The sequence below is a fragment of the Petromyzon marinus genome, chromosome 38 (assembly GCF_048934315.1).
Source record: "Petromyzon marinus isolate PM22_M1 ecotype Great Lakes invasive population chromosome 38, UKy_Petmar_22M1.pri1.0, whole genome shotgun sequence".
Classification (NCBI taxonomy): domain Eukaryota; kingdom Metazoa; phylum Chordata; class Hyperoartia; order Petromyzontiformes; family Petromyzontidae; genus Petromyzon; species Petromyzon marinus.
Window position 1 is genome coordinate 4,702,498 of NC_133704.1, and position 27,968 is coordinate 4,730,465.

A 27,968-nucleotide genomic window follows, 5' to 3' on the forward strand; every position below is an offset into this window, starting at 1 on the left:
TATTCACAGAGGACAAACATCCCCTGTATAGCCTTAGACCGTTGGGGCAAGTGCTGTCGGTGGCCAGCAGCACCATCACGGCGGCTCGCCTTTGTCTCCCAAGTGGCGAGGCCCAGGACTGGTTCGGATAATGATCGCCGGCGTTTGCCACGGGCCCAGTGGCGTCCTGCCGACATTAGCAGCTCAGGGGGTGCGGCAATCGGGTCAGGTGGGACCCCGATATTTGATTCGTCTCGCACGGTCGCACCTCGTGCCATTATACATCGCTGGCTTCTCTCGTCTCATCGTCGTTACGCTCACGGTCCCGGGCATTTAACGCCGTAGGGACGCGGCGCCGTCTTCGCAAGAGTCGGTGCCGTCCTTCTTCGACACCGTTGTTGAAAACATATCTCGCGGTGGTTGTCAAATGGGCCACCCCCCCCCCCAACTCGTAGCTTTGGCTACCAGTGGGGGGCCAGGGGGAGGTGGGAAGGCCCCCCCTGCCCCCCCCCCCCCGCTAGCTACGCTGCTGGGTGGGCGGGAATGGAGCTGTGGACGCGCCCGCTCACGATTCGGGCCGAGAGCGATGGGACGAGGACAGCTTGCGGCGAGAGAATGGACGTCGACGCTCCGACCCATTCATTAGCACCCCGCGGGGGAAAAGCGGAGGAGGAATTACAAACCACTGCCTCGACACCTCCCCCACCCCTCAAACTCCCAAGCGACAATCCTCAATCAGCTTATCTCCCCACAATTATTCTCAACTTTTTTTTTGTCGTGGAAGGCCACCTTCCCCGCCCCCCCCTCCCTATCTTATCGCCACCAGAAAATCGCCAACGACCACCCCCCCCCCCCCCACTCGAACCCAGCGTGCCCCCAGACACCATCGTCGTAGCGACCACGACACTACGGGAGGGGGGGGGAACGTGAGTTTTCACGCAATCTATTCACGTCAGCCGTCCGTTCGGCGGCTGCCCCCCCACTCCCGACACGACCGAGGGATGGCGGGAAATCGATAGATGTCTTTGTGGGTGATATCCTCATCCCAGATGACGCGGGGCGTTGCCGCTGGGGCCCAACAGCGACGGCAGTGACCCAGATAACGAATAATAATGGCGCCCAATAATGCCACGAGGTCCGGCGGGCTGTGTTCTCGACATGAATAATGCAGCGTGTGTAGGGTGGTGTGTGTGTACACGTGTGTAGGGTGGTGTGTGTGTACACGTGTGTGTGTGTACACGTGTGTAGGGTGGTGTGTGTGTATACACGTGTGTGTGTACACGTGTGTAGGGTGGTGTGTGTGTACACGTGTGTGTGTGTACACGTGTGTAGGGTGGTGTGTGTGTACACGTGTGTGTGTGTACACGTGTGTAGGGTGGTGTGTGTGTATACACGTGTGTGTGTACACGTGTGTAGGGTGGTGTGTGTGTATACACGTGTGTGTACACGTCTGTAGGGTGGTGTGTGTGTACACGTGTGTGTGTACACGTGTGTAGGGTGGTGTGTGTGTACACGTGTGTAGGGTGGTGTGTGTGTACACGTGTGTGGGGTGGTGTGTGTGTACACGTGTGTGGGGTGGTGTGTGTCTACACGTGTGTGAGGTGGTGTGTGTGTACACGTGTGTAGGGTTGTGTGTGTACACGTGTGTAGGGTTGTGTGTGTCTACACGTGTGTGAGGTTGTGTGTGTGTACACGTGTGTGGGGTGGTGTGTGTCTACACGTGTGTGAGGTTGTGTGTGTGTACACGTGTGTGGGGTTGTGTGTGTGTACACGTGTGTGGGGTGGTGTGTGTGTACAGGTGTGTGGGGTGGTGTGTGTGTACACGTGTGTGGGGTGGTGTGTGTTGAAAAGGTCGCGAGCCGAGTTACGATTATCCCAACCGTTACCTGAGCCTCCCCTAGGTCGACTCAGCCTCAAATGAGTACTTGGTACGGCGTGTAAAACCTTGCAAATGGGGAGACAAAGGCGGCCGGGCGTGGTGCTACTCGCTAACAGCCTTCACCCCAAACGTCTGTTATGGCTATATGCATGTGTCTGTGTGGGTCACACACAGACGCACCGACGCCACATCCTCTGTATGCTACAGCAGAGGTGTAGGGGATTTCAACAGGACCTAGTGGCTTGGTCAAGCAAGGCCTGCGATACTATCGACAGGCCAGGGCTCTGGGTTACTCTCACTGCCTTTCGGGGGATCCCTAACCCTCTGCTCGCCATCACGGAGGACCTTGTTGATCGTGGGTAGGCTCAGGCAAAGCTGCGTTGCCCGGAGTCGGAGCCATTTCCCGTTCACCTTGGGGTGCGACAGGGGTGTCCTCTGGCCTCAATACTATTGAACATTTTTGGTTGACAATGTAGTTCAATTAGCCCTTCATGGTTGTACCAGATAATGTAATACAATGGGAGGCCGATCGATGCCAGGGTGCCGTCAAAGGGATGGCTACGCCTTACTGGTCAACCATGTTACGTATGCTGAAATGTGGCAATTGCTTTGTGCTTAGACGAGGAGTTTGAGACTCTGCTGCTGAACCTAGAGCGTGCCACTCGGAGGTGGGTCCTCACCAACAGTCCCCACTTACAACAGAGATCACCCCGCCTGGATCCTCTGTGCCATGGACACGTGGCTACTCTCTGCCATGGATACTGCAGTCCCAGAGGCGGTTTTGGAGTGGGTGGAAGAGTTCCCGTACCTGGGCCATTGTGCACTTGGTCAGCTCCAGTCTGGCAAAAAGTCAAAGTGATATCATCCTCCAATGAGCATCGAGGTGGTGTTCGCTTCCCGTTTACAGCCCTGAGCCCGTGGTGCAAGTTCCTCATTCCCATGGCAGGGGCGAATATATCCTGTGTGGCCTTAAAGGGGAAAAAAAAACAATCTACAATGGGCAACGTTTCAGGCAATGGCCCTTGTCCATAGACAACGCCCATATTACAACCACTCATGACTTCCCCTCAAAGTGGTACTCGCTTTATCGACCCCAAGAGGGATGATGGGCTCATTTAACCCCCAGTCAGCCGTTGAACTCGCGACCTTTAGACCTCGGGCCGCTCGCTCTGCTCGCCGAGCCAATCGGTCCGTCTTTGGCGACGGCCGTGACTTTGCCAGGGACCTGGCGGCAATCCGTCCGGAAGGAACTCGGCTAATAACACCACAACAACAACAACAACGACAACAAAGACAAATATCTCCCCCTCCCCTGCCCCGTATAGCATGAACAGACTGTTGGGGCAAGTGCTGTTAGCGAGCAGCACCTATGAAGACCGGCACAGCACACGAGTGGAAGGTGTGGCCATAACCGACACCGCCTTTGTCTCTCCAATGCTGACGTGTTTTTTTTCTTTCTTTACGAAATGTACGCACTGCACCAGGTACTCGACAACATAGCACGCAGACAGACACACACACACGTGCCGGTGGGCATGTGCTCCATCATGCTGACGGTGGAGTAGTAGGAAGGGGAGGGGGGATGTGGGAGGTTGATTGAGCACCATCAATCAGCTGGTGGCACTGCAGTGGGGGGGGGGGGGTTATGGGGGGCTTAGACGGCAGGGCACGGTGTGGGGGTCCCGGGGAAGAGGAGGGGGGGGACGGGTCAGTTAACGAGATATGACATTCTAACAAGCTGGTCAAGCCAGTCGATTAAGTGAAGCCCCTATTGCGTGGAGGGATTCGACTGTTCAACGGAGACCCACAGACTCGCGTTGAGTGTCCGTAGACTTACATTACATAGAGATCCACAGACTTACGATGACCAATAGACATATATAGAGATCCACAGGTTGACGGAGTTTAAACTTCACAAATACATCCGTCAAAAACCCTGCCCTAGTATAAATATAGCCGAGATACCATTGAGAAGGGCCATTGCCCGGAACGTTGCCCATTATATATTTTTGTTGAAGTGACGTCCCTGCTCAAATTAGCTTTGAGGCATTGGTGCTTGTCTCTCTCTACAGCTCGTCATGGAATGTCCACATTCCTATGGCGGGGTGCGAGTCTCTACATAGTATAGTCACTGTTGTTGACTTCCCCCCGCCCACCCCCACACAAAGTGGTAGTAATTTTATCGACCCTGGAGGGATGATGGGTCAAGTCGCTGCTGTTATTGCTGATAATACAATAACTACTATTACTTTTATGAGACCTCCTTTGCCAGTAATGTAAATGCCTACCCCGAGCCCTCAATACTCTGATAGTGCGCTGTTTTTGAGTTGTACGCCTTTTGGCGTCTTCTGGTCCAACACCAATGGAGACTAGGCTCTAAGAAAAGCCGTCTCGGGTGTGGACCAATCAAATTCAAGGACAGTGCCAATATCATTATCAGAGTTGTCTATTTTTGTTTGCATTTTGACTGCTTGTGTTGTGGTTATTGCAAACATGATGCCTTGAATAGAGGTGTCAGTTATTTTGTGCCAGTTAAAAGGGTAAAACTACTACTATCACTGTTGTAGATGATGGTGATAATGATGATATTGCTATTGACGCTACTGCTGCTGCTGATGATGATCACGACGAAGATTTTATAATTTCTTGAGCTGATCGGAATGATCAGGATGTTGATGATTAAGACGACGACGACTCTCATTGCACAGCGGCCATCTCGGTCATTTCCAAACGACTTGCATCTGTCACTGACACGAGACAGATGGCCTTCGCCGGTCAGCCCCGCTGCTCGATAATTACAGCAGAGGGAGGTCACTTCACACCCACGTGCCCCCCCCCCCCACGCTCCCCCTCCTACCTCACCGCGTGCCACAGTTCCACGCGGCCGCCTCGTCTCAGCTACGCGCGATACAAAACTTGCGACAGGCCCCCCCCCCACCACACCCCCCCCACCCCCTCCGCTTTTTTCACTGCCACACATCCGAGCCGAGCCGAGCCAGCACGGGAGCCAGCACGGGTGCCGCACGGTTACGCGTGGTTTTCTGTCAAGTGACAGTCGCGGACTCGCACATTTACCCACGCCGATGACGAAGACCACGATGACGACAGTGACGATGACGACAGTGACGATGACGACAGTGACGGTGACGACAGTGACGGTGACGACAGTGACGATGATGACAGTGACGATGACGACAGTGACGATGACGACAGTGACGACAGTGACGATGACGACAGTGATGATGACGACAGTGACGACAGTGACGATGACGACAGTGACGATGATGACAGTGACGATGACGACAGTGACGATGACGACGACCACGATGACGACAGTGACGATGACGACAGTGACGATGACGACAGTGACGACAGTGACGATGACGACAGTGACGATGACGACAGTGACGATAGTGACGATGACGACAGTGACGATGACGACAGTGACGATGACGACAGTGACGATGACGACAGTGACGATGACGACGACCACGATGACGACAGTGACGATGACGACAGTGACGATGACGACAGTGACGACAGTGACGATGACGACAGTGACGATGACGACAGTGACGATGACGACAGTGACGATAGTGACGATGACGACAGTGACGATGACGACAGTGACGATGACGACAGTGACGATGACGACAGTGACGATGACGACGACCACGATGACGACAGTGACGATGACGACAGTGACGATGACGACAGTGACGACAGTGACGATGACGACAGTGACGATGACGACAGTGACGATGACGACAGTGACGATAACAGCGATGACAAAGATGACGCAAAAAGTTGACGTTGACGGCGAGCGGCGATAACGATGGCGTTGTCGATCGAGGCCACAATGATGACGACGACGAGGAGGAGGATGATGATGGCGGTGATGACAGAGCTGGTCCCGTGATGACTGCGATGATGCTGATGATGATGATGACGGCTCGGTGCCCGCCGCCGTAACCCTCCCCTTGCGCTCCTCCTCTCCCACCTCTTCCTCCTCGACGAGGGCGGTCCGGGGCGAGCGGCACTAACCCAGCACACAGCTCGCATCTCAAAGTGACCTGTGCGTGGCTACAGCTGACGAAAGGGCGAGCTCCCCCTACCCCCCCCCCACTTCCACCCTCTCCACTTCCACCCCCCCCCCCCCCCATGGAACCACTCTGGAGCAGAACCACGCGACCCTAGAACAACAGAGACCCAGGAGCCTGCCCCCCCGAGTCTCTGCCCACTAGAGACGAGCGTCCACCAGAGTCTCTGCCCCCGAGCGAATCCGTGCACTTCGTGAACACACGTCACGTGAACACACGTCTCGTGAACTCTCGTCACGTGAACACACGTCTCGTGAACACATGTCTCGTGAACACGCGTCACGTGAACACACATCACGTGAACACACGTCTCGTGAACACACGTCTCGTGAACACACGTCACGTGAACTCTCGTCACGTGAACACACGTCAAGTGAACACACGTCTCGTGAACACACGTCACGTGAACTCTCGTCACGTGAACACACGTCTCGTGAACACACGTCACGTGAACTCTCGTCACGTGAACACACGTCTCGTGAACACACGTCACGTGAACTCTCGTCACGTGAACACACGTCTCGTGAACACACGTCTCGTGAACACACGTCACGTGAACTCTCGTCACGTGAACACACGTCTCGTGAACACACGTCACGTGAACTCTCGTCACGTGAACACACGTCACGTGAACACACGTCTCGTGAACTCTCGTCTCGTGAACACACGTCTCGTGAACACACGTCTCGTGAACACACGTCTCGTGAACACACGTCACGTGAACACACGTCACGTGAACTCCCGTCACGTGAACACACGTCACGTGAACACTCGTCTCGTGAACACACGTCACGTGAACACGTCACGTGAACACGTCTCGTGAACACACGTCACGTGAACACGTCTCGTGAACACGTCTCGTGAACACACGTCTTGTGAACACACGTCTCGTGAACTCTCGTCTCGTGAACACACGTCTCGTGAACACACGTCGCGTGAACACACGTCACGTGAACACACGTCACGTGAACACACGTCTCGTGAACACACGTCACGTGAACACACGTCACGAACTCCCGTCACGTGAACACACGTCTCGTGAACACACGTCACGTGAACACACGTCACGTGAACACACGTCACGTGAACTCCCGTCACGTGAACACGCGTCACGTGAACACACGTCTCGTGAACACACGTCACGTGAACACACGTCTCGTGAACTCTCGTCACGTGAACACGTCTCGTGAACTCCCGTCTCGTGAACACGCGTCACGTGAACACGTCTCGTGAACTCCCGTCTCGTGAACACACATCTCGTGAACACACGTCTCGTGAACACACGTCACGTGAACACACGTCACGTGAACGATTCTGCGTTGCATCTCGAGTCGCCCACGATCATTCCCCCTCCACCCCAGCCCGCCCCCACCCCGCCCCCGCCCCACCCCATTCCGCCCCGCGATCGGTAACGCCGAGTTGCGATTCCAGGTGAATGGCTTGGCAGAGGAGACTCGCCATCTGCCGCGGCATCATCATCATCGGGGGGGTGTGGGGGGTGGTGGTGTTAGCACGGCCATCTGGCACGCAATGGCCAACTCGCCATTTGCTAGATAAGCGCAAACGTGGCGGCCCTGGTGAGATTACGGGATCATTATCATCATCATCATCGTCGTCGTCATCATCGTCATCATCGGGGGGTACATTTATAATCTCACTCAATGTATTCGCCGGGAGACATCAGAGTTGGGCTGTGAATAGTTAGCCCCATCCATAGACGCGAGGTATACTGGATGTGGTGTGCCTGCGATTGGCTCGGTGGGCCCCCCCGTGGCCCTGCGGTTGATTGGACTCCTCACCCGCGGCGAGGCTGCGCCCGGGTTGGCGCCGCGTGGCCGCCACCGCCACCACGTGGTGGCTTGCCCGAGTTGATGATGTCGCTGCTGAGCTCCCAGGCGGATGGGTCGACGGGCTGGGCCCCCAGCACCTCGATGCCCTTCTTCGCCTTGGCCCTGCGGCAGAAACGACCCCCACAAGCCCGCGCCGAACACGACGAGTTAACGACCCGCGACGGAACGCATCGACACGCGGGGTCGTGCTCCTCCCACCCCCACCCCTTCCCCATCCCGATGCCTTCAAACCAAAGGGGAAGTGTTACATCTGACACCATGACGACGCAGCGCCCACGGGTGGGGAAGGGAGTTTTCACAACAACATCCATGCGTGATCCACCAACCCTCGATGCTGCTGCTCCTGCTGCCTCCACTGACACTGCAGCAGCAAGCTGCCACCACAACCACCACCACCAGCACCACCACAACCACCACCACCACGGCCCAGCCAACACTCTCACGAGCACAACCGACAGCCGGCACGGCCAGCACCGCCACGCGTCGCCACGCGTCACCGCGCACCAACTGTGATAATTACCGGCGCATCTCTCTCCTCGGTGTGAGGCCGGGACCGACAATCTTCGCAAGGGTCATTCATCATCGCCACCGTGCCAGGCAGCAGTGCGCCAGTGCGGTTTCAGAACTGGGAGCTCGTGCACAGACGCCATACGCTCCGTGCCGTCTGCTACAGCGGAGGTGTAGGGAATTTCGGCAGAGCCTACATATCTGCTTTGTTGACCTGGTTCAAGGTCTATGATACCGTGAAGAGACCGGGGATTTGGGTTATTCTTGGTGATTTCAGGGTACCGGACTCTCTGCGCACAAACCTTTAAGGACCTTCATGATGCCGGGTAATGCTGCTTGGCTGGGAGTCTGAGTCATTTCCTGTTCACCTTGGCGTACGATAGGGATGTCCCTCTGGCCCCCACATTATTTAACATCTTTTTTTTTTGTAACAACGGAGTTCAATGAGCCCTTCATGGCTGTACCGGAGGAATTTACATCTGGTACGGAGGTACAACGGGAGGCCGATCGATGCCCGGGTGCGGTCAAAGGAAGTATCCCGTTCTGGTCAACCACGTTATATATGCCGATGACCTGGTGATTGCCGCTCACTCCAAAAAGGAGACTCTGCTGCTGAGCCTGGAGCATGCCACTTATCACAACAAAGACAAAGATCCCCCGTATAGCCTCAACCGACTGCAGGGACAAGTTGCTGTTAGCGAACACCTATGAAGGCCGACACGGCACACGAAGGGGGTGGGTGGCCAGCATCACGTCCGGCCGCCTTTGTCTCCATCGCGGCGATGTTTACACACCGCACCGGGTACTCATTTGAGGCCGACTCGACCTAGGGGAGGCCCAGGACCGGTTCAAATAATCGTGAGCGGGAATTGAACTTGGGGTGCAGCGCGCTGAGCGCTACACTACCACCTACATGCACCGCCCCCACACACAGGCGCTGTCATAGTGGTATCGTAGTGGTGCAGTCGGCACGGGTCCTTGGTGCAAGGAATCCACTCCCCCCCTGGTCAATTCCTCTCTCCAGTAGGCGCAGTTGCACCGCCTGCACTCTCTCTCTCTCTCGAGCTTTGCTCCCCGGTGGAGGCGAGGCGCCGTGGCAGTGGGGGAATGTTCGCAGGGCCGGCGCGATTAGGGCAGCAGCAGCAGCAGGCGGCGGCGGCGGCGGCAGCAGTAGTGGCAGCAGTAGTGGCAGCAGCAGTAGTAATGGCAGCAGCAGTGGCAGCAGCAGCAGTGATGGCAGCAGTAGTGGCAGCAGCAGTAATGGCAGCAGCTGTGGCAGCAGCAGCAGTGGTAGCAGCAGCAGTGGCAGCAGCAGCAGTGGTAGCAGCAGCAGTGGCAGCAGCAGCAGTAATGGCAGCAGCAGTGGCAGCAGCAGTAGTGGTAACAGTAGTGGCAGCAGTAGTGGTAGCAGCAGTGGTCGCAGCAGTGGTAACAACAGTGGCAGCAGCAGCAGTGGTAGCAGCAGTGGTAGCAGCAGCAGTGGTAGCAGCAGTGGTAGCAGCAGCAGTGGTAGCAGCAGTGGTAGCAGCAGCAGTGGTAGCAGCAGTAGTAATGGCAGCAGCAGTGGCAGCAGTGGCAGCAGCAGTGGCAGCAGCAGTAGTGCCAGCAACATCAGCAGTGGCAGCAGTAGTAGCAGCAGCAGTAGTGGCAGCAGCGGTAGTGATGGGGGTGGCGGTGGCAGCGGCCGCAGAAGCAGCAGTGGCATTTGCCTTGGATGAGGAGGCGCAGATAAAGCTTCTGCGTGCAGTGGAGGGGAGGGCCCCGATGCTCCGTTGACCTCTCGTGCTTTCGGGCCGCATTAACGCTCGGAGCCCAGAAATAATTTTCCGCATTACGATGGAAATGTTTTTTCTAGAGTCACAATGATTTCTAATGGGCATCGGGGCGGCACTCATCTTCCTGTTCACAGTGGCGGGCATTCCACGTTGCTATAGCGGTTGGGGGGAGGAGGACGAGGACATCCAGGAGACGACCACTGTATGTTGACTAACACGCAATGTGGTACTCGTTTTATCGATCCCCGAAGGGAGGGATCATGGGCTGAAATCACTCCCCCCACCAAACACCACAACCAGGATTTGAACTCGAAACCTTCCGATTGATGCCACCGCCGTTGGTGGAGCAGTCACATGGCCGGACGATGACGTCACTGGCGCCAGCGTCCAGAGGTCACCGGTTCAATCACAAGCGCGGTGATCGAACCGGTGGGGGGGGGGGGGGGGGGGAGAAGTTTCGTAAATTCCCTCCCTCCCAAACGCCTCTGTCCACCCAGCAGGTCACGTGTGGTGGGGTAAATCGTGGGTACCGCCACCTTCGGAGCAAGTCGTCTGACGGTGTGGAAAGGGGAGGCCGATGACCGTCGCAGTCGCAGCGGCAGGAGAGCGATTCGGAGGCGACTGACCGACCGGCGAGCCACCGGAGTGACATGGAGAGAGTGACTCGATCGTTGATCCGTCAGCCGCCCCTTCGAGCGCGTCAGATTCCACCAAGCGAGCGCAGGGCGGTAGCCGCTGGGTCGCTCCGCCCCGGACGTTCGCAAGGTGCACATTCCCAACGTTCAAGCGAAGCAAGCGAGTAAATAAATAATGAGAGCGGAATTGGAGGTCGATTGTCAAATAGAGAGGGGGAACCCCGCCCCCAAACAACGGTCCCCGGCGATCCGCAACCTCCCCCAGACGCTCCCACATCCACCCCCGCCCATCAATAACTACGCCTCATTAAACCGCCGATTAATGGGCTTCCACCTACTTCCTCCCTCCTGCGGCTGTCCCTCCCGGCCTTCCAGGGTGGGGGGAGCGGGGAGGGGAGGTGAGCGAGGGGGTGCGGGGAGCAACAAAGTAAATAAACAAATAAATGAATAGGTGCCCGGACGAGGTACTCAAACGCCACCGCTCATCGTCATCACCAGTTTCAGCAGCAGTGACATCGGCATCCATGGTCTCTCCGCCGCTGGACGAATTCATCCCCCCACCCCCCCAAAACCCGTCCCCGTCTCTCGCGACAATTGGCGAAGCCATATATCCGCATGAACATTTACATGAACATTCACACACACATTTGGATGAACATTCACGTGCCATACACAATTGAGACACGCGTGTAGACAGACGCACACAGACAGACAAACAGATAAACAGACAGATGTAAATAATCAAATGGACATATGGATAAAGAGGAATAGCAAAATAGATAAACAGACAGACATGAAGATAAGCAAAGGGACACACACACACAGATAATTATCGGGACACGCACACAGGCAGCCAATTCATCTGATGGCTCGAGGAGTGGAGGTGGGGTGGGGGTGGGTGCCCGTGGGGTGGGTGGTCGAATGATCGTCGCGATGTCGTGAATATTTAATGAGCAATATATTCCAGGTGAATCTTCTCATTGCAGGGTCGCGTCCCCTCACTGGGGTCCCCCTACCCCTCTCCCCTGCTGCTCGAGGGGGGAATCCTCGTTTGGGGATCAAAGGGCATCTCAGGGGGAGGTCACGATCACCGAGGTGTCAGTCTCAGTCTGCGTACTAATATGTCAGTCCCGTCGTGCGCCTGTAGATCGCCTCATCAATCTGTCTCTCCACATTCGGAGCACAGCAACAGGGTCGCGATTCCGAGACGAGCCGGACCTTTGTGGCTTCTGCAGTTCGATCTCTCCGTCGCGGTTTAGTTATCTATCGTTATAATTCTGTTAACGCGATTCCCCCCGTCCAATGTTATCCAGATTGCGCCATCCTCGTCATCGTCGTGTTGTTACGAGATAAAGAATCCGATTGGAAAAGTCGCACAACAGTGCAGTCCTTAGTAGTAGAGAGCGGCCCGTTGGAAGTGGATACCACAGAGCTAGCTGGCTCTGTGATATCCCCCTGTAGATTTGGACGCCTGTATATTTGGAGTTTGCATGTTGCCCCGATGGTCGCGTGCATTTTTTCTCCGTGTCCTCCGTTCTTTCCCTCCACATTTGGAACCATGTGTTTAGAGTATTTAGCTGCTATAAATTCCCACGTGATAAGCCACTTCGTTGAGCTACCATTTGTGGCCAGGTCGCTTCTGAAAAAGAGCTGTATAGGTCAGTGGGCCTCACCTGTAAAATAGAAATAGTTTAGTTTATAGTTTTACTTTTGTATATAACAGCCCATGGGAGTTGACATCACATGATGTCTATGGGATTCTCCTTCAACCCTTCTTGGCTGTGGCCGGGAACTAAAACCTCTGGTCGGCGACTGCGTAGCTGCACCACCGCTCCACCGCAAGTCCGTGACGGCGCGGCTGGGCGACGATCAACAGCGCGATGTGATCGCCAGACGCAGCTCCGAAATTAAACTTCCAAACAAAAATGGCAGCAAACCGGATACAAAAAAAACCGCCCATCATCATCAGGATCAATTTTTAGCGCATTCTCAGAAACGAATTAAAGAAGTTCTGCTTGGTGACGCGAAACACACGGAACACTCGTAAAGCACTCATAGAATACCCTCCCCCCCCACCCCCCGCCCCCCCCCCCCTCCCCCCACCCCCCGCCCGAGTCGTTCCGCTCATTGGCGAAACGCGGCGAGATGAGCGGCGACGGGGGTGGGGTGGGGGGGGCGATGTCGCGCGCATCTCACCGCACGGTGAATCGCTCCAGCGTGGAGTTGCGCGGCAGGGTCACGGTGATGCTGATGACCTCGCCGGGCCGGAAGGACTTTTCCGGAATGAGCAGCGCGACGCCGCCCTCCAGCCGCGACTCGGTCACCGGGGGCGACGGCGGCGACAGCAGGAGGCCCACGCTGCCGATGCGCAGCAGCGGCCTGTGGTGCCGCGTGCCGGGGGCGTCGCGGCCGCGCCGGGAGCTGGAGTTGACGCCTCTGGGAGGCATTTAGAGAGAGAGAAAAAAACGAAAAAAAAAACGGGACGTATCATGGATACGGCTGGAGAGGTGGCAACCGCCCTGGTGATGGTGGCGGCAATGGTGGCGGTGCTAGGGTTGTCACCTCCGTGGCGTGAATAAAACTAAACTGGGTCAAAGCATGGGCAGTAGAATATCTTACGATGCCGATTATCGTGAGTATTTATTTATGCAATTGGTAAATACGGGGACGAGATGTCCGCGATGCAACAAAAAATAAAATCAGAAATGTGGACCCGGATGCGAAATATCGGATGAGAACAAAAGGTCTGCTTATATTCTTGGTTCTTTCGGTAAAGTCACGTGGAAGGGAAACAATAAAATAATAAAAAATATATTAAACAATAAAATTCTCACGACGTTTCGACTGTAACACAAACAGTCATCATCAGGTGTGAAAACCAACGGCAAGAAACATTTGAAAGAAGTGTTTCTTGCCGTTGGTTTCCTGGAAGGTCTCGGAGATCTCTCAGGACAGCCACCTCAACGAGAGATTGATCCTAGGGACCACCCAGAACAGACAGCAACCCTAACTGGTGCAGGTGTGTAGTTCATGTTACCTGACACCGCCACCTGCCCGCTGTTGCTGCTGCCTGGCTTCATCACCACGGCAACTCCCATCAGCCTCGGCCGGGCGGACCGAGAAGTAGAGCTCTACGCGGGCCGCAGCCTGCGACTCGCCCAAGGGCCTCTGCCTCCGGCCCGGCACCACGGTGGGGGGCGCGAACCAGGCGAGGGGTAGGGCGAGCTCGGCGAGGCACAGGCCCAGGTTGGTGTCGAGGCGGCAGGAGCCGCGCGCCTCGCGCGTCTCGCGGAACGCGTGGAGGTGGACGCACGGCAGGCTCGCGATGTCGCTGTGGTCGTCCCAGTCGCGGCCCGTCGCGTGGAATAGGACCTTGGTGCACAGGAGAGGATACTCACCGATCCGACGACGTATAACGTTGCCGCAAGCCGGCCTTGTGGCCGCATTGGCGGTACTAAAAAATTACGCAGCAGCGGCTTCGTGCAAGTATTTGATTCTACGATCCATCGCATTAACTCAACAGGGAAGTTCAACTTCTGTCGGCCCCACTCCTTCCGCTTTAGCCCCCACCGCTTCCTCTTTAAGCCCCGCCTTTTCTGTCTCTGTGCCCTACCCCCTTTCTCCTTAGGCCCCACCCTTTCCCGATTGGCCTTGCCTCTTTCTGTTTCGGCTCAGCGTCCCGGACCTCTGAGTCTCAGGGCCACCTCCATCGCGGGCATTTATTTATTAATTGATTGCCCATCGCTGCCACAGTTTTCCGCCCTCCTCACCTGCACTTTGGGCGAGCTGGAGTACACCTTCTCCTGCACCAGCACGGCCCGCAGCCTTGCCGCCTGGCCACTGCCGGCGGGCCCTCCTCGTCCTCCGGAGGAGGAGGCGGCGTCTGGGCCGCCGCGAGGTCCATCCGACCAGCCACCCAGCGACGGCCCCAGCAGCTCCGGAGGGATGGGGCGAGACACCCGGAAGGGGCCAAACGTGGCGTTGACGCGCGGCTCTGACAGGGGACGCACCCCCCGCGCGCCGAGCATCACGAAGGGGGCCTGCGTACGTGGGAGCACATGCGTGCGTGCAGAAAGGTGGGTGGGGGGTGGGTGGAGGGCCGGTGGGCGGCGGCCACAGAACTCGAGGTCGTCACGGTTCCGTACCGAGAAAGAGGATGACGAGCAGGTGGCGCGAGAATATTTCACACTCGCTTGTGATCGTTCTTCTGTGAATTTTCCTTGCACTCTCTAGTTTCTGGTCGTGAATTAAAAATATATATATGTACTCGTATTGCCCGCGTATTTGCAAGGGTGGTAATGTAAATCGTGCACTTGCCCACCCATTTGCCAGCCAGCCCAGGCAGGTAGGAATCCATCCAGGCAAGCAAAACCCTTTTTTCTAATATAGTATACGATCAGTAATATATACTGTAATACAAATAAATGTTAACAAAATTATTTCAGCCCCGCCAAAGCTGTGCCTGCCCAAAAGAACACTCTCACCCATGTGCAGTTTTTTGAGTGCCAAGCCACACGGTTTACCCATATTCTTGTACAGAGAAATTGAGTTTTCAGGCCCATACGGCTCACAGCCGTTTCAATACGGGCAAAACCAATGTATTTTTTGTTGGCTATTTGTTTGTGTTTCTCCCTTATGATGGGACGTCGGAGGATGAACGTTGGTATAAGGGGCACGGGGTGACCAATAAAGTCTGAATTGGTCTGTAGTAAGGTAGGCACTGATAAGGGGCTGACAGGTATGCACCTTGAGCATTCAAACACAGACGATGCCCGTAGTAGTGCGTGGTGAAAGCTTGCGAGAGGAAATGTTGAACGTGTGGCCGTGCGTAGGAGACCACGCTCGGGAGATATTCTCATTGGGCAGGCTGAACATTTTTTCTAGGTAGGGCTGAAATTATTTTATCAAATTATTATTTGTATTATTATCATCGTCATCGTCGGTTTATGCAGTCCCTCGGCCACGTGGCCTCTCTCCCCCCTTTCTGCTTTCAGCCGCGTCCCAAATCCTCCTGCACCACGTGGTGCCGACCTCGATGACCCTGGCTGTGATCCACGGTTGGCGCGTCCCACCGTGGACCTCGTTTTTGATCCGTTCCTAACGCACCATCCGCGGCACACACGCACACATGCACACACGCACACACGCACAAACACTACAAGCACACGCACACACACACGCCGGCACCTGCAGCAGTCGCGCGCTGGCGTTGCGGAAGAGGTCCGCGTGAGGGTTGGCCGTGTGCAGTAGGAAAGCCAGGTGACCTTCCGGCAGGGTCACGCGGGCCCTCAGGTGCACGGGGGTCAGGGGTCGAGCCCCCAAGCCGGGGCCCTCTGCGACTGGGTCCCCGCCCGACGCCGCCGACTCTGCCGGAGGAAACGCGCACAGCGAGCGGGGAGCTCAAGGACCCCACACTTGGTTTGGGTGAACCACGGGCGAGAGGGTGGAGTGTCACGTGCAAGAAGCGGGTGGTTCGGGAGGTGGGTTAGTGATTGAGTTAGTGAGGGGGCAGGTGAGTTAGTGAGTGAACGGGTGAGTGGGTGAGTTAATGAGTGGGTGAGTGAATGAGTGAGTGGGTGGGTAAGTTAATGAGTGGGTGGGTGAGTGAATGAGTGGGTGGGTGATTGAGTGAATTCAAGGTTCAAGTTTATTTTTTGAATAACCGGTTGAGTAAATTATTGTGGTGGGTTAGTGAACGAGTGAGTGAGTGGGTGGGTGAATGAGTGGGTGGATGAATGAGTGGGTGGGTGGGTGAGTGGGTGGGTGGGTGAATGGGTAGGTGGGTGAGTGAGTGGGTGAGTGACCTGGGGTCAACAAAAATGACAAAAGCAAAAACCAAACCAAACAAACCAAAGCACAGCAATGAAGCAAACGGCAATCGGCACAAAAAACCAAAGGGAATGAGAAAGGCGCAGGACCACACGACGAAGGTAAAACATGACACACCCGTAAATCAGATGCTCAATCAATGCTGAATATTACATTCTGGGCAGCGCAAAATCGGCTTGGGCAGACCACCACGGGGACTGATTACGGTAGCACAATAGCGAGGCGAGGGACCTCGCGGGTCACTGGAGAGCGAGCGAGGGAAGGGGAGAGGAGAGCGGCAGCAAACAGCCGGCCGCACGGAAGCAGCCGGGGGAGGGAAGGCAACGCGGCAGGCTGGGGGAGGCTTTTGCCCAGCAGTGGGAATATACAGACTATGCGCGTATGTTGAAGTTATTTCGCACCGTTCGTAGACAACCGTCCTAATGGGAGGCGCGGGGGGGGGAGAAAACAAACGAGAAACGAGACCCACAGACTCCCACAGAGACCCACTGTCTCACATAGAAACTCTTAGGCTTGCACTGAAACCCACAGGCTCACATACAGACCCGCAGATTCCCATAGAGACCCACACACTAACAAAGAGATTCACAGGCTCACATAGAGACCCACAGACCCACACAGAGGACCCACAGACTCCCACAGAGACCCACTGTCTCAAATAGAAACTCTTAAGCTTGCACTGAAACCCACAGGCTCACATACAGACCCGCAGATTCCCATAGAGACCCACACACTAACAAAGAGATTCACAGGCTCACACAGAGACCCACAGACTCACACAGAGACCCATATAGAGACCCACCGACTCACATAGGAAACTCATAGGCTTGCACGGAGACTCACAGGCTCGCATAGAGACCCAGTAACATTACATCCCACAGACTCACGTAGATCCCCAGAGACTCTTGCTCCCTGTCTTCAACAACCCGCATTGACCGGCATTGTGAAGTATGGCCAATTGACCGCCGCGACCCGCTGGAGGGTTTTCTGGTAAGCGGTGCGGATATCCCATCACGCCCCACTGATGTCCGCCGTGGCCCATAATCACAGCGCAGTGCGCTAATCACTGCGCCTCCGCTCTCCGTCTGGATGATTTCGTTCAGATGAATTTCCCACGCGCTGTGCTTTGTGATTTAGTTGCAACGGTTGTCCGCTCGAACGCCCTTTGTCTTGGCTCTGATCTCCACCGACGGGTTCGAAAGCCAGTGGTGGAAATTCCACCTTGCTGGGTACATCACATCTCATACATTCAGATGACCTTGACTGGCTCACGAAAATGTGTACGGTGGCCATGACAACGATGTTCTTTTACAAGGAGACCAGGGAGATACCCAATTGGCAAATTGGGGGGCGGGTGGCTGGGAGAATGTTTGTTAAAGATGTTTTGTTGTTGCTGTTGTTGTTGATCGTGATGATCGCTAATGATCCACTCGTGCAACCTCCCGGTCCACAGCTTCTCTGATTGCTGGGTGTTTTTTTTTTACTGGGGGGGGGGGGGGGGGGTTAGAGAGCCGGCAAAGCCCCGCGACCACTCTGCCAGCGACGCCAAAGCGAGGGAGGGAGATGGAGAGAAATCTCCACCCTTGTTCTGAACACGCGACACAGGGAACACGTCTTTAATGGAGCTGATCGACTCTTTATTTATCGCTGTGCCCGGCAAGTGCACTCGACTGTCCGTGTTCCGTGTGTGGCTGTGTGTGTGTGGCTCTGTGTGTGTGTGTGGCTGTGTGTGTGGCTGTGTGTGTGTGGCTCTGTGTGTGTGGTTGTGTGTGTGTGTCCGCGTGTGTTGTGGGGAGCGATAGTGTAGCGGTTAGCGCGCTGCGCTATGAACCGGGCGTCCCGGGTTCGATTCCCGCTCACGGCCAACACCAGGGCCTCCCTAGGTCGACTCAGCCTCAAATGAGTACCTGGTGCGGTGTGTAAACATTGCCACTAGGGAGACAAAGGCGGTCGGGCGTGGTGCTGGCCACCCACCCCCTCGTGTACCGTTCCGGCCTTCATAGGTGCTCGCTAACAGCACTTGCCCCTACAGTCTGTTAAGGCAATATGAGGGATCTTTGTGTCCACGTGTGTGTGTCCGCGTGGGGAGCGGTAGTGAACCTGGCGACCCGCTCATGGCCTAACACCAGTGACGATTATCTGAACTGGTCCTGGGACTCCCCGAGGTCGACTCGGCCTCAAATGAGAACCTGGTGCGTGTGTAAACATCGTCACTGGGGAGACAAAGGCGGTCGGGCGTAGTACTGGCCACCCACCCCATGGTGTGCCGTACCGGCCTTCATTAGATACTCGCTAACAGCACTTGCCCCAACAGTCTGTCAAGGCTGTACGGGGGGAAGCTTTGTCTTTTTCCGCGTGTGTCCAAGTGCGTTAGTTTGTGCGTCCAAGATCACTTCGCACGTTTCAACAACAACAACAACCACCAGACTCGCCCACACAACTCGACCTCACCGGGCGGCGGCTCACCATCACAGGTGATCACACCGCTCAGCTCACGTTGTGCCCCGAGCGAGTCGGCATTGTTTGATGCGAACGGCAAAGCGAATCCAAATAGGTTGTGTGTTTTTTTGGGGGGGGTGGCTGGGATCGTTCGAGGCGCGATTTAGCGCGGTGGGCTACGTGCGCGGTGCGATAGAAGTCCAACGCACATGCGAGAAAGGAGGACACGGGGCACGTTGAGCGAGCCAGCGAGCGAGAGGGAGGGGGAGGGGGAATCCACGGACTCGGCCCGAACTCGACGTCCGCAGGTCGCCGTCATCGCTGAGACGCGGGGGGGGGAGGGGGGGGAGGGGGGGAGGGGGGAGAGGGGGGGGACACGCGGACTTGAAGCTCTCTGAAGGTTACAGCCCCCCTCCCCCAACCCCCCTCCCCTCACCCCTCACCCCCCCTCCCCTCACCCCCCTCCCCCAACCCCCCTCCCCCCTCCCCCAACCCCCCTCCCCCCCTTACGTACGACGGTTCGCTCAGCACTGCGGTTCAAGCCGCCTAACGCGGCGGGACAGCGCCACGAGTCGTGGAGAGGGGAGGGGTTGGGGGGGAATGTGGAGGGGGAGGGAGGGAGGGGAGGGGCGCTGTGCTCACCCCTCCCTCCCTCCCACCGCACCCCCCCCGCCCTCCTCCTCCTTGACGGCAGAGACACAAAGGCGAGCCGACAGGTGAAGCGGTGGAGCGGACGGACGACGCGGAAGGAGCGTGCGGAGGGCGATAGGTCACGGTCGCGGTGGAGCACCGGGTAAGGTTGGTGGTGGGGGGGGCATCAATCGTGCCCCCCCCCCACCTTAACCCCAACAGCCCCCCAGAGTTAAACGGTTTACTCTTGCGGTTGTGCCCCCCACCAATCCCTAACCCCGCACGCCCCCACCCACCCGACCACCACCCCCCCCCCCGGAGACCGTGCGGCTGGAGTAGTGGTAGCGGTGGTTCGCGCCCCTCTCTCTCTCTCTCCCTGCGTGTCCCCCGTCTCTCCTCGTCCCACTCTGTCCCGTGTCCCTCTCTCTATCGGTCCCTGTGTCGCCTCCGTCTCTGTCCCCCCTCTGTCTCTGTCACTCTCTCCCTGTCCACCCCCCCTCCTCCTCTCTCTCTCTCCAGCCCGGGCCGCTCCCCCCCTGTTACCGATGATTTATGTCCCCCGTGATTCATACGGCCGATGGGTTTGCGGGTCTGCGTTTGTGTCTCCGTCGTGTGTCTGGGTTTCCAATCAGAGGTTGTCGGAGGCACGACTCCACTCACACAAATTAATATCGTGTGGTTGTGTACGTGTTTGTGCACATAGTTGCGTACGTGTTTGTGTACGTCTTTCTGTTGTACGTGTTTGTGCGCATGGGTGTGTACGTGTTTGTGTACATGTTTGTGTACGTCTTTCTGTTGTACGTGTTTGTGCACATGGTTGTGTACGTGTTTGTGTACATGTTTGTGTACGTCTTTCTGTTAAGCTCCTCTGGCAGGCGAGGCTGAGCTGGCTGGGGGGGGGGGGGCTAAACAGGCGCGGCACGGGCTGCTGACGAGATTCAGCGGATGTCGTACGGAGGAGGGACGTGGAGCTGAGTGGACTTGCCGATGACCGGCACCAGCCGTGTCAAGGTCGGCCTCGTGAAGGACGCTGTTAGTGGACACAGTTGGAGGCAGTCGCCCTCCAACAACAACAACGGAGGGCGGAGGAGCGACGCTCACAACAACGAGCGGCTGAAACGCAGCAATGTGGCACAGTGGTGGTGCATCTATGGGTCTCTGTGGTGGTGCATCTATGGGTCTCAGTGGTGGTGCATCTATGGGTCTCAGTGGTGGTGCATCTATGGGTCTCTGTGGTGGTGCATCTATGGGTCTCTGTGGTGGTGCATCTATGGGTCTCTGTGGTGGTGCATCTATGGGTCTCTGTGGTGGTGCATCTATGGGTCTCTGTGGTGGTGCATCTATGGGTCTCTGTGGTGGTGCATCTATGGGTCTCTGTGGTGGTGCATCTATGGGTCTCTGTGGTGGTGCATCTATGGGTCTCTGTGGTGGTGCATCTATGGGTCTCTGTGGTGGTGCATCTATGGGTCTCTGTGGTGGTGCATCTATGGGTCTCTGTGGTGGTGCATCTATGGGTCTCTACGTCAGTCGCTGGTTCTCTGTGCGAGTCTGTGGTGAGCGGGCTCACTCCGCTTGGCTCAATGCCTGCGGTAGCGGCAGCCTAAACCGGGATTCGAACCCAGGATTCTCCTGGCGGCACGGCTCGATCAGCGGCATCATCTCAGCTCCACTGAGCCACCAGTCGGCCACCGCGCTTGGCACTGAACAGCGATGGTTCCGTTCGCTGCCTGAGGCTGGTGCCGCGAACCACCACCACCATCCCCCCCCCACTTCAATTAACTCGGAGCCCGCTAATTGCTGCCCAGTGGGGGCTGCTTCGGGCACCCAACATTAGCGTCGGCAAATTAGCGACGCCGCCATCTAATTAGGGGCGCATCCACACGGAGCCACTGAGCTCGTTCCGCTCGGATATCCCCATGCTGCTGCGCGGTGGTGTCGTGGTTATTGTCAAAGCGGTGCTCATTTTATCGACCCCGCCATCCCCGGCGGGGATGATGGGCTGAGTTTAGTGGGGTTGAGTTCCCACCCCCCCCCCCGCCCGCACCCCACCAACCAATCGCGACCTCCGCACCCGCCGGGTGGAACCGGCCGACTGAAACCGATTCTCGCATCGACTGCCAGGAGTCGCCAGTTCGATTCGATCTCCCTGCGCGGCACCCGCCTAAGGTGCACTCCGGTGCTGCTGACGCCTTCCTCAACACGCACCACGTCACTACCACACAAAAGACAAAGAACCCTTAACAAGACTGTCGGGGCAAGTGCTGCTGTTAGCGAGCAGCACCTATGAAGGCCGGCACGGCACGCGAGGAGGGTGGGGTGGCCAACACCACGCCCGACCGCCTTTGTCTCCCCAAGTGGCGATGTTGACACCGCACCAGGTACTCATTTGAGGCTGAGTCGACCTAGGGGAGGCCCGGGACCGGTTCAGATAATCGCCACTGTTGTTGGCCGTGAGCGGGATTCGAACTCGGGTGACTTGGTTCGCGCTAACCGCTACACTACCATACAAAAAGACAAAGATCCCCCGTATAGCCTTAACAGACTGTAGGGGCAAGTTGCTGTTAGCGAGCACCTATGAAGGCCGGATCGGTACACGAGGGGGTGGGTGGCCAGCACCACGCCCGACCGCCTTTGTCTCCCTAGTGGCAATGTTTACACACCGCACCAGGTACTCATTTGAGGTTGAGTCGACCTAGGGGAGGCCCGGGACCGGTTCAGATAATCGTCACTGGTGTTGGCCGTGAGCGGGAATCGAACCCGAGTCGCCAGGTTCATAGCGCAGCGTGCTAACCGCTACACTATCGCTCCCCCCACACTACCATACAAAGATAACAAGGATAACAAGGATTCAAGTTCGCATTAACCGCACGCGATACTTGTGGTGAACATTCAAACAAAACAAACACTCTGATAATAAATGGCATTGTCTTTGAAACGGATTGGTCTACACCAGAGACAGCCTTCTTTAGGGCCTCACTACCAGTGTCTCACTACCAGTGCCTCACTACCCAGTGTCTCACTACCCAGTGTCTCACTACCCAGTGTCTCACTACCAGTGTCTCACTACCCAGTGTCTCACTAGCAGTGCCTCACTACCCAGTGTCTCACTACCCAGTGTCTCACTACCCAGTGTCTCACTACCAGTGTCTCTGTACTAGTGCCTCACTACCCAGTGTCTCACTACCAGTGCCTCACTACCAGTGTCTCTGTACTAGTGCCTCACTACCCAGTGTCTCACTACCAGTGTCTCACTACCAGTGTCTCACTACCCAGTGCCTCACTACCAGTGTCTCACTACCAGTGCCTCACTACCAGTGTCTCACTACCAGTGTCTCACTACCAGTGTCTCACTACCAGTGTCTCACTACCAGTGTCTCACTACAAGTGCCTCACTACCAGTGTCTCACTACCCAGTGTCTCACTACCCAGTGTCTCACTACCAGTGCCTCACTACAAGTGCCTCACTACCCAGTGTCTCACTACCAGTGTCTCACTACCCAGTGTCTCACTACCAGTGTCTCACTACCCAGTGCCTCACTACCAGTGTCTCACTACCCAGTGTCTCACTACCCAGTGCCTCACTACCAGTGTCTCAGCACTCACCACCACCACGCCCGGCTGAGTGGAGGCTGAATAGATCGAGGGGAGGCCAAGGAGCGGTTCAAATATTCGCCGTCACTCTTAGTGTTGGTCGTGAGCGTGAATCGAACTCGGGCCGCCGGGTTCGTAGCGCAGTGCGCTAACCACTGTGCCACCGTTCCCCACACACACACACCTTCACACATACACACACATACCAACACACATACATACATACACACGCATAAACACATAACACATCCCGTCAGCTACACGCAGCCTACCTTCTGGAAGTGCAACAATTTCAGCAGCGAATGGTTCAACCTGAGCGAAACTCAGGAGCGGTTTCGACTTTTAGTATCTCGTCAGCAGAGTCAGGTTCGCTCGAATCAATGCTGGTGAACTGCCAAACGTTTATACGACAGAAAGACATATAACCCCGTCTCTGCGCGCGCGCGTGCGTGTGTGTTAGATATGGGTTCGAAGTTCGACATAAATCTTAATAATCTTAATTATTACTCAAAATAATCACTCGCGTTGTTGTGGAGAATATAATGACCAAATGAGCATGCATGCACGTTGAACTTCTTTCGCTCCGTACCCTTCATGCATCTGTTCCTCCACATAGCAGCAGAGTAGCACACGCTCAGAGAAGGGCGTGTGGCTGACGGGATTGTGTAAACATTGTACTGCACTGTGTGTGTGTGTGTTTTATGTGGAGTTAAAGATATGTGAAGAAGGCATGGTCTCGCCTATTCCCCGTGTGGTGTTCGCAGTGCCAGTGATGTCATGCCGGACCAAATCTGGACCAGATCCGGACCAAATTTGAACCAGATTCGGACCAAATTTGGACCAGATCCGGACCAGATCCGGACCAAATCTGGACCAGATCCGGACCAAATTTGAACCAGATTCGGACCAAATCTGGACCAGATCCGGACCAAATCTGGACCAGATCCGGGCCGAATGCATCCTCCCAACACTCACGCCCACCCTCAATCCCAACCCAAAAACCTCACCCTCATTCCATCCCAGCCCCACGCGGCTTGATGATTTAACGAGGTCACGTGACGTGTGCTGCCACTAGGAGCCACGTGTAATTAAATTTAAGTTGTCAGGGGAGCGATTCGTTTGTTGGGCGGGAGGGAGGGATAGGGGGGCGGGAGGGAGGGAGGGAGAGGCAGAGGAGATAGATGGCGGAGGGAGGAAGAGAGAGGGGAGGGAGCGTGTAATTGAGATCCCGTCTGCCGCTCACTCTGGCACCCGTAACGTCGACCGTAGTCTAAATGGGCCCACTACATTGATTTCATCAGCAACTGCAACATCAGCTACACCAGCAGCTGCATAAGTGACGGGAGCTCCAGGCGCATCATCATCAGCAGCAGCAGCTGCAGCTGCATCATCACCACGACCTGTTTCTGGTTGGTTCGTTGTCCTGCCCGCGCAAATGCGATTAGTGCGCTTGGCTAGGTACTGCGTGAAAGACGTTCAATGTACATATATACACAACCTGAATCATCATGAAGTAACGATTTTAAACGTCACGTTGTTGTTACTATTCAGTACACTCACTAGACCAGGCTAGTCTATATTATATACTGCCAGTACACTCACTCCGATTTAGAACCAGGCTAGTCTACATTCGTGTTTTTTTTTCATTTTATTTTCATTATTTTTATTAACATTTTTTTCTATCTAAGTGACTTTACCGAACGGACCAAAGAATATGTTATTACTATTGTTGTTATTGTTAGATACAAGTGGAATATGAGACGGGGGAGAGCTCCGATGGCTCCAGATGTTCCCATAGAAGCGGAACCATCCCCCCCCATCGTCACCATCATCACCACCATCATCATCGCCACCACCATCATCACCGTCACCATCATGATCACCGTCACCGCCATCATCACCATCAATCACAACCATCATCACTGTCACGATTATCACCAACATCACCGTCATCATCACCACCGTCATCATCATCACCGTCATCATCATCACCGTCATCATCATCACCGTCACCATCATCATCATCACCGTCACCATCATGATCACCGTCACCGCCATCATCACCATCAATCACAATCATCATCACTGTCACGATTATCACCAACATCACCGTCACCATCATCACCGTCATCATCATCACCGTCACCATTATCACCGTCATCATCATCATCATCACCGTCATCATCATCATCATCACCGTCACCATCATCATCACCGTCACCATCATCATCACCGTCACCATTATCACCGTCACCATTATCACCGTCATCATCATCACCGTCACCATCATCATCACCGTCACCATCGTCACCGTCACCATCGTCACCGTCATCACCGTCATCACCGTCATCATCATCACCGTCATCATCATCACCGTCATCATCATCACCGTCATCATCATCACCGTCATCATCATCACCGTCATCATCACCGTCATCATCACCGTCATCATCACCGTCATCATCACCGTCATCATCACAGTCATCATCATAGTCACCATCATCACCGTCACCACCATCACTACAATCATCATCATCCTACGACGAACCCGGTTTGAGGAAACCACACGCTGGTGATCCATCTCATCGCGCGGGTGTCAGCTGCTACTGCTACTGTTGTTGTTGTTGTTGTTTTTGTTTGTTGTTGTTGTTGTTTGTGTTTGTTGTTGTTTGTTGTTGTTTGTTGTTTGTTGTTGTTGTTGTTGCTCACAAAGATCACGGGGAAGGGAACGAAGAAACAAAAACAACACGGCGAGGCCATGTCCGTGTTGCGCTCAGGGCAGATAAAGCGCGGTAACAGAGTGAGATGATGGTTGTGTGGTGCAATGGAGGAGGAATGTCCCGCTCGCTCTCTCTCTCTCTCGGGAGAGTAGCAGTCGGGCTGGTGCCTCGAGCCAGTGCCAACGTTTCGCAACCATCTGCCTTCGTGCAACGCGGGGGTTGTCGTGCCCCCGCCTCACCACTCCCCCTCACCTCACCACTCCCCCACCTCACCACACCCCCCGCCTCACCGCCCCCCCCGCCTCACCGCCCCCCCCGCCTCACCACACCCCCCACCTCACCACCCCCCCCGCCTCACCGCCCCCCCCGCCTCACCACACCCCCCGCCTCACAGCCACACACGTGCACATGTTCACACGTGCACATGCACACACGTACGCACACGTACATACACACACTCGCATCTGTCACCAAGAGTTGCATGGTAAAAAGGGGACAGTTGCTAGCAACAGGCGGTGAATGTTGTTGGGTCAAAATCGTCGGTTCTTGTTTTGTGGGAGTGTGCCCCTTGAGAGCGAGTGGGTGGGTGGGTGGTCGCCATGAGTGTGGGCGGGTGAGTGGGTGGGTGAGTGGGCGGGTGGGCGAGCTGGTGGGTGAGTTGGAAGGCGAGTGGGTGGGTGAGCGGATGCATGAGTGGGTGAGTGGAATGGGTGGGTTTGGTGAGTGGAATGGGTGAATGGGTGGGTGAGTAGGCGAGCGGATGATTCGGAAAGAAAGGGGTGGGTGAGTTTGTGGGTGAGTTTGTGGGTGAGTTTGTGGGTGAGTTTGTGGGTGAGTTGGTGGGTGAGCTGATGGGTCGGCTCCGCGTCTAACGCCTTCTTCCTGCGCTCACCATTTTCCCACACCAGGAGCGAGCGGGTGACCACCGCTATCCACCGACATCACCCGAGCCCTCACCATCCGCTCACCGGCGCCCCGCACTCACACAGCAGCAGCAGCAGCTGCCACGTGTAAGAGCGCGGCGTGTGGGGCCAGAGGACACAGCTCATTAACCCCCCCTGCCCCCCCCCACCCAGACCCAGGCTGTGATGGCCCAAGAGGTCAGTGAAGTGACTCCGTGATCGATAATCACACGCGGCACACACGGTCAATCACGACTCAAAGATGACACGAACACGAACACGCACTCGCCCCCCCCCCCTCTCTCTTTCTCCTCTATAATCTCTCACTCCCCCGCTCTCTCCCCCTCTCGCTCGCCCTCTTGCTCACGCTCCCCCCGATTCTCTCCGGCTACTCCTCGAATCACTGCTGGTCAGTCGCCTGCTGATCACTCTTCCATCGCTACTGCCCTTCGCGTGAACTTCACTCCCTCGCTTCCTCCGCCCGTGTCGAGCGCCTCCTCGGTCGTAGCCGACCGACGGTCTGCGTCCTCATCCACACGAATCAACAAATCTTAAAAGCTCTACGGAGACGCTGCACTAATGTATATTATATATCTTCCAATATCACGTTGCGTTCATTCACAGGTGTCCTGAAAACACATTTCTGACACGGCCCCCCCCCCGCTCCCCTCCCCCAATCCCCCCCGCCTCCTCCTTCCCCCCTCCAGCTGCTGCCACTCCCAGGCCACACGCACGAGGTGGAGGGCCCCATCGGAAGAATTTTTTAAAATTTATTTCCCGAGCGAACTCCGCTCGTGAGTTCCACGGCGCGGTATCATGTGAAACGGCGTCGTACGTCGATGTGGGATTCAGCCGTGAGGAGGAAGAGGAAATTGGGGGGGGGGGAGTAGATGGGGGAGGGGGTGAGGGGATGGGAGGGAGAGGAGGGAAGGGAGGGAGGGGAGGGTACTTCGGCACGCGTAAAAAATAATAATAACAATGCGGACGTCCAGAATAAACACCGCAGCCGTAACCCGAACACTGCACTTCCTCCTGGCTTTGACATTTCTCCTCGAAGACGCTGGCGGAACCACTCAACCACTCAGCCACTCGCTCACCGCTGGTCGAATCATCATAATCAACTCACCCACCT

The 27,968-nt window shown here is 56.0% G+C and overlaps 1 protein-coding gene and 1 long non-coding RNA gene across 2 annotated transcripts in view; one reads left to right on the forward strand and one right to left on the reverse strand.

Moving 5' to 3' along the window:
• Window positions 1-7,366: 7,366 nt before the first annotated feature.
• The window catches only part of LOC142930370 (transmembrane protein 132D-like), a 34,746-nt gene continuing 14,144 nt past the window's right edge, over window positions 7,367-27,968 (reverse strand). The window contains exons 2-6 of the mRNA XM_076072573.1: window positions 15,913-16,091; window positions 14,496-14,765; window positions 13,763-14,097; window positions 12,922-13,161; window positions 7,367-7,910 (exon numbers count right to left, since the gene is read on the reverse strand). Coding sequence (XP_075928688.1) covers window positions 7,754-7,910; window positions 12,922-13,161; window positions 13,763-14,097; window positions 14,496-14,765; window positions 15,913-16,091 — 1,181 coding nt within the window. The 3' untranslated portion in view covers window positions 7,367-7,753. The remainder of the gene's footprint in view (window positions 7,911-12,921; window positions 13,162-13,762; window positions 14,098-14,495; window positions 14,766-15,912; window positions 16,092-27,968) is intronic.
• On the forward strand, window positions 24,347-27,714 carry LOC116950058 (uncharacterized). The gene is made up of 3 exons (XR_012946333.1): window positions 24,347-24,623; window positions 26,843-27,034; window positions 27,544-27,714. It is a non-coding gene; the product is annotated as an uncharacterized LOC116950058 (long non-coding RNA).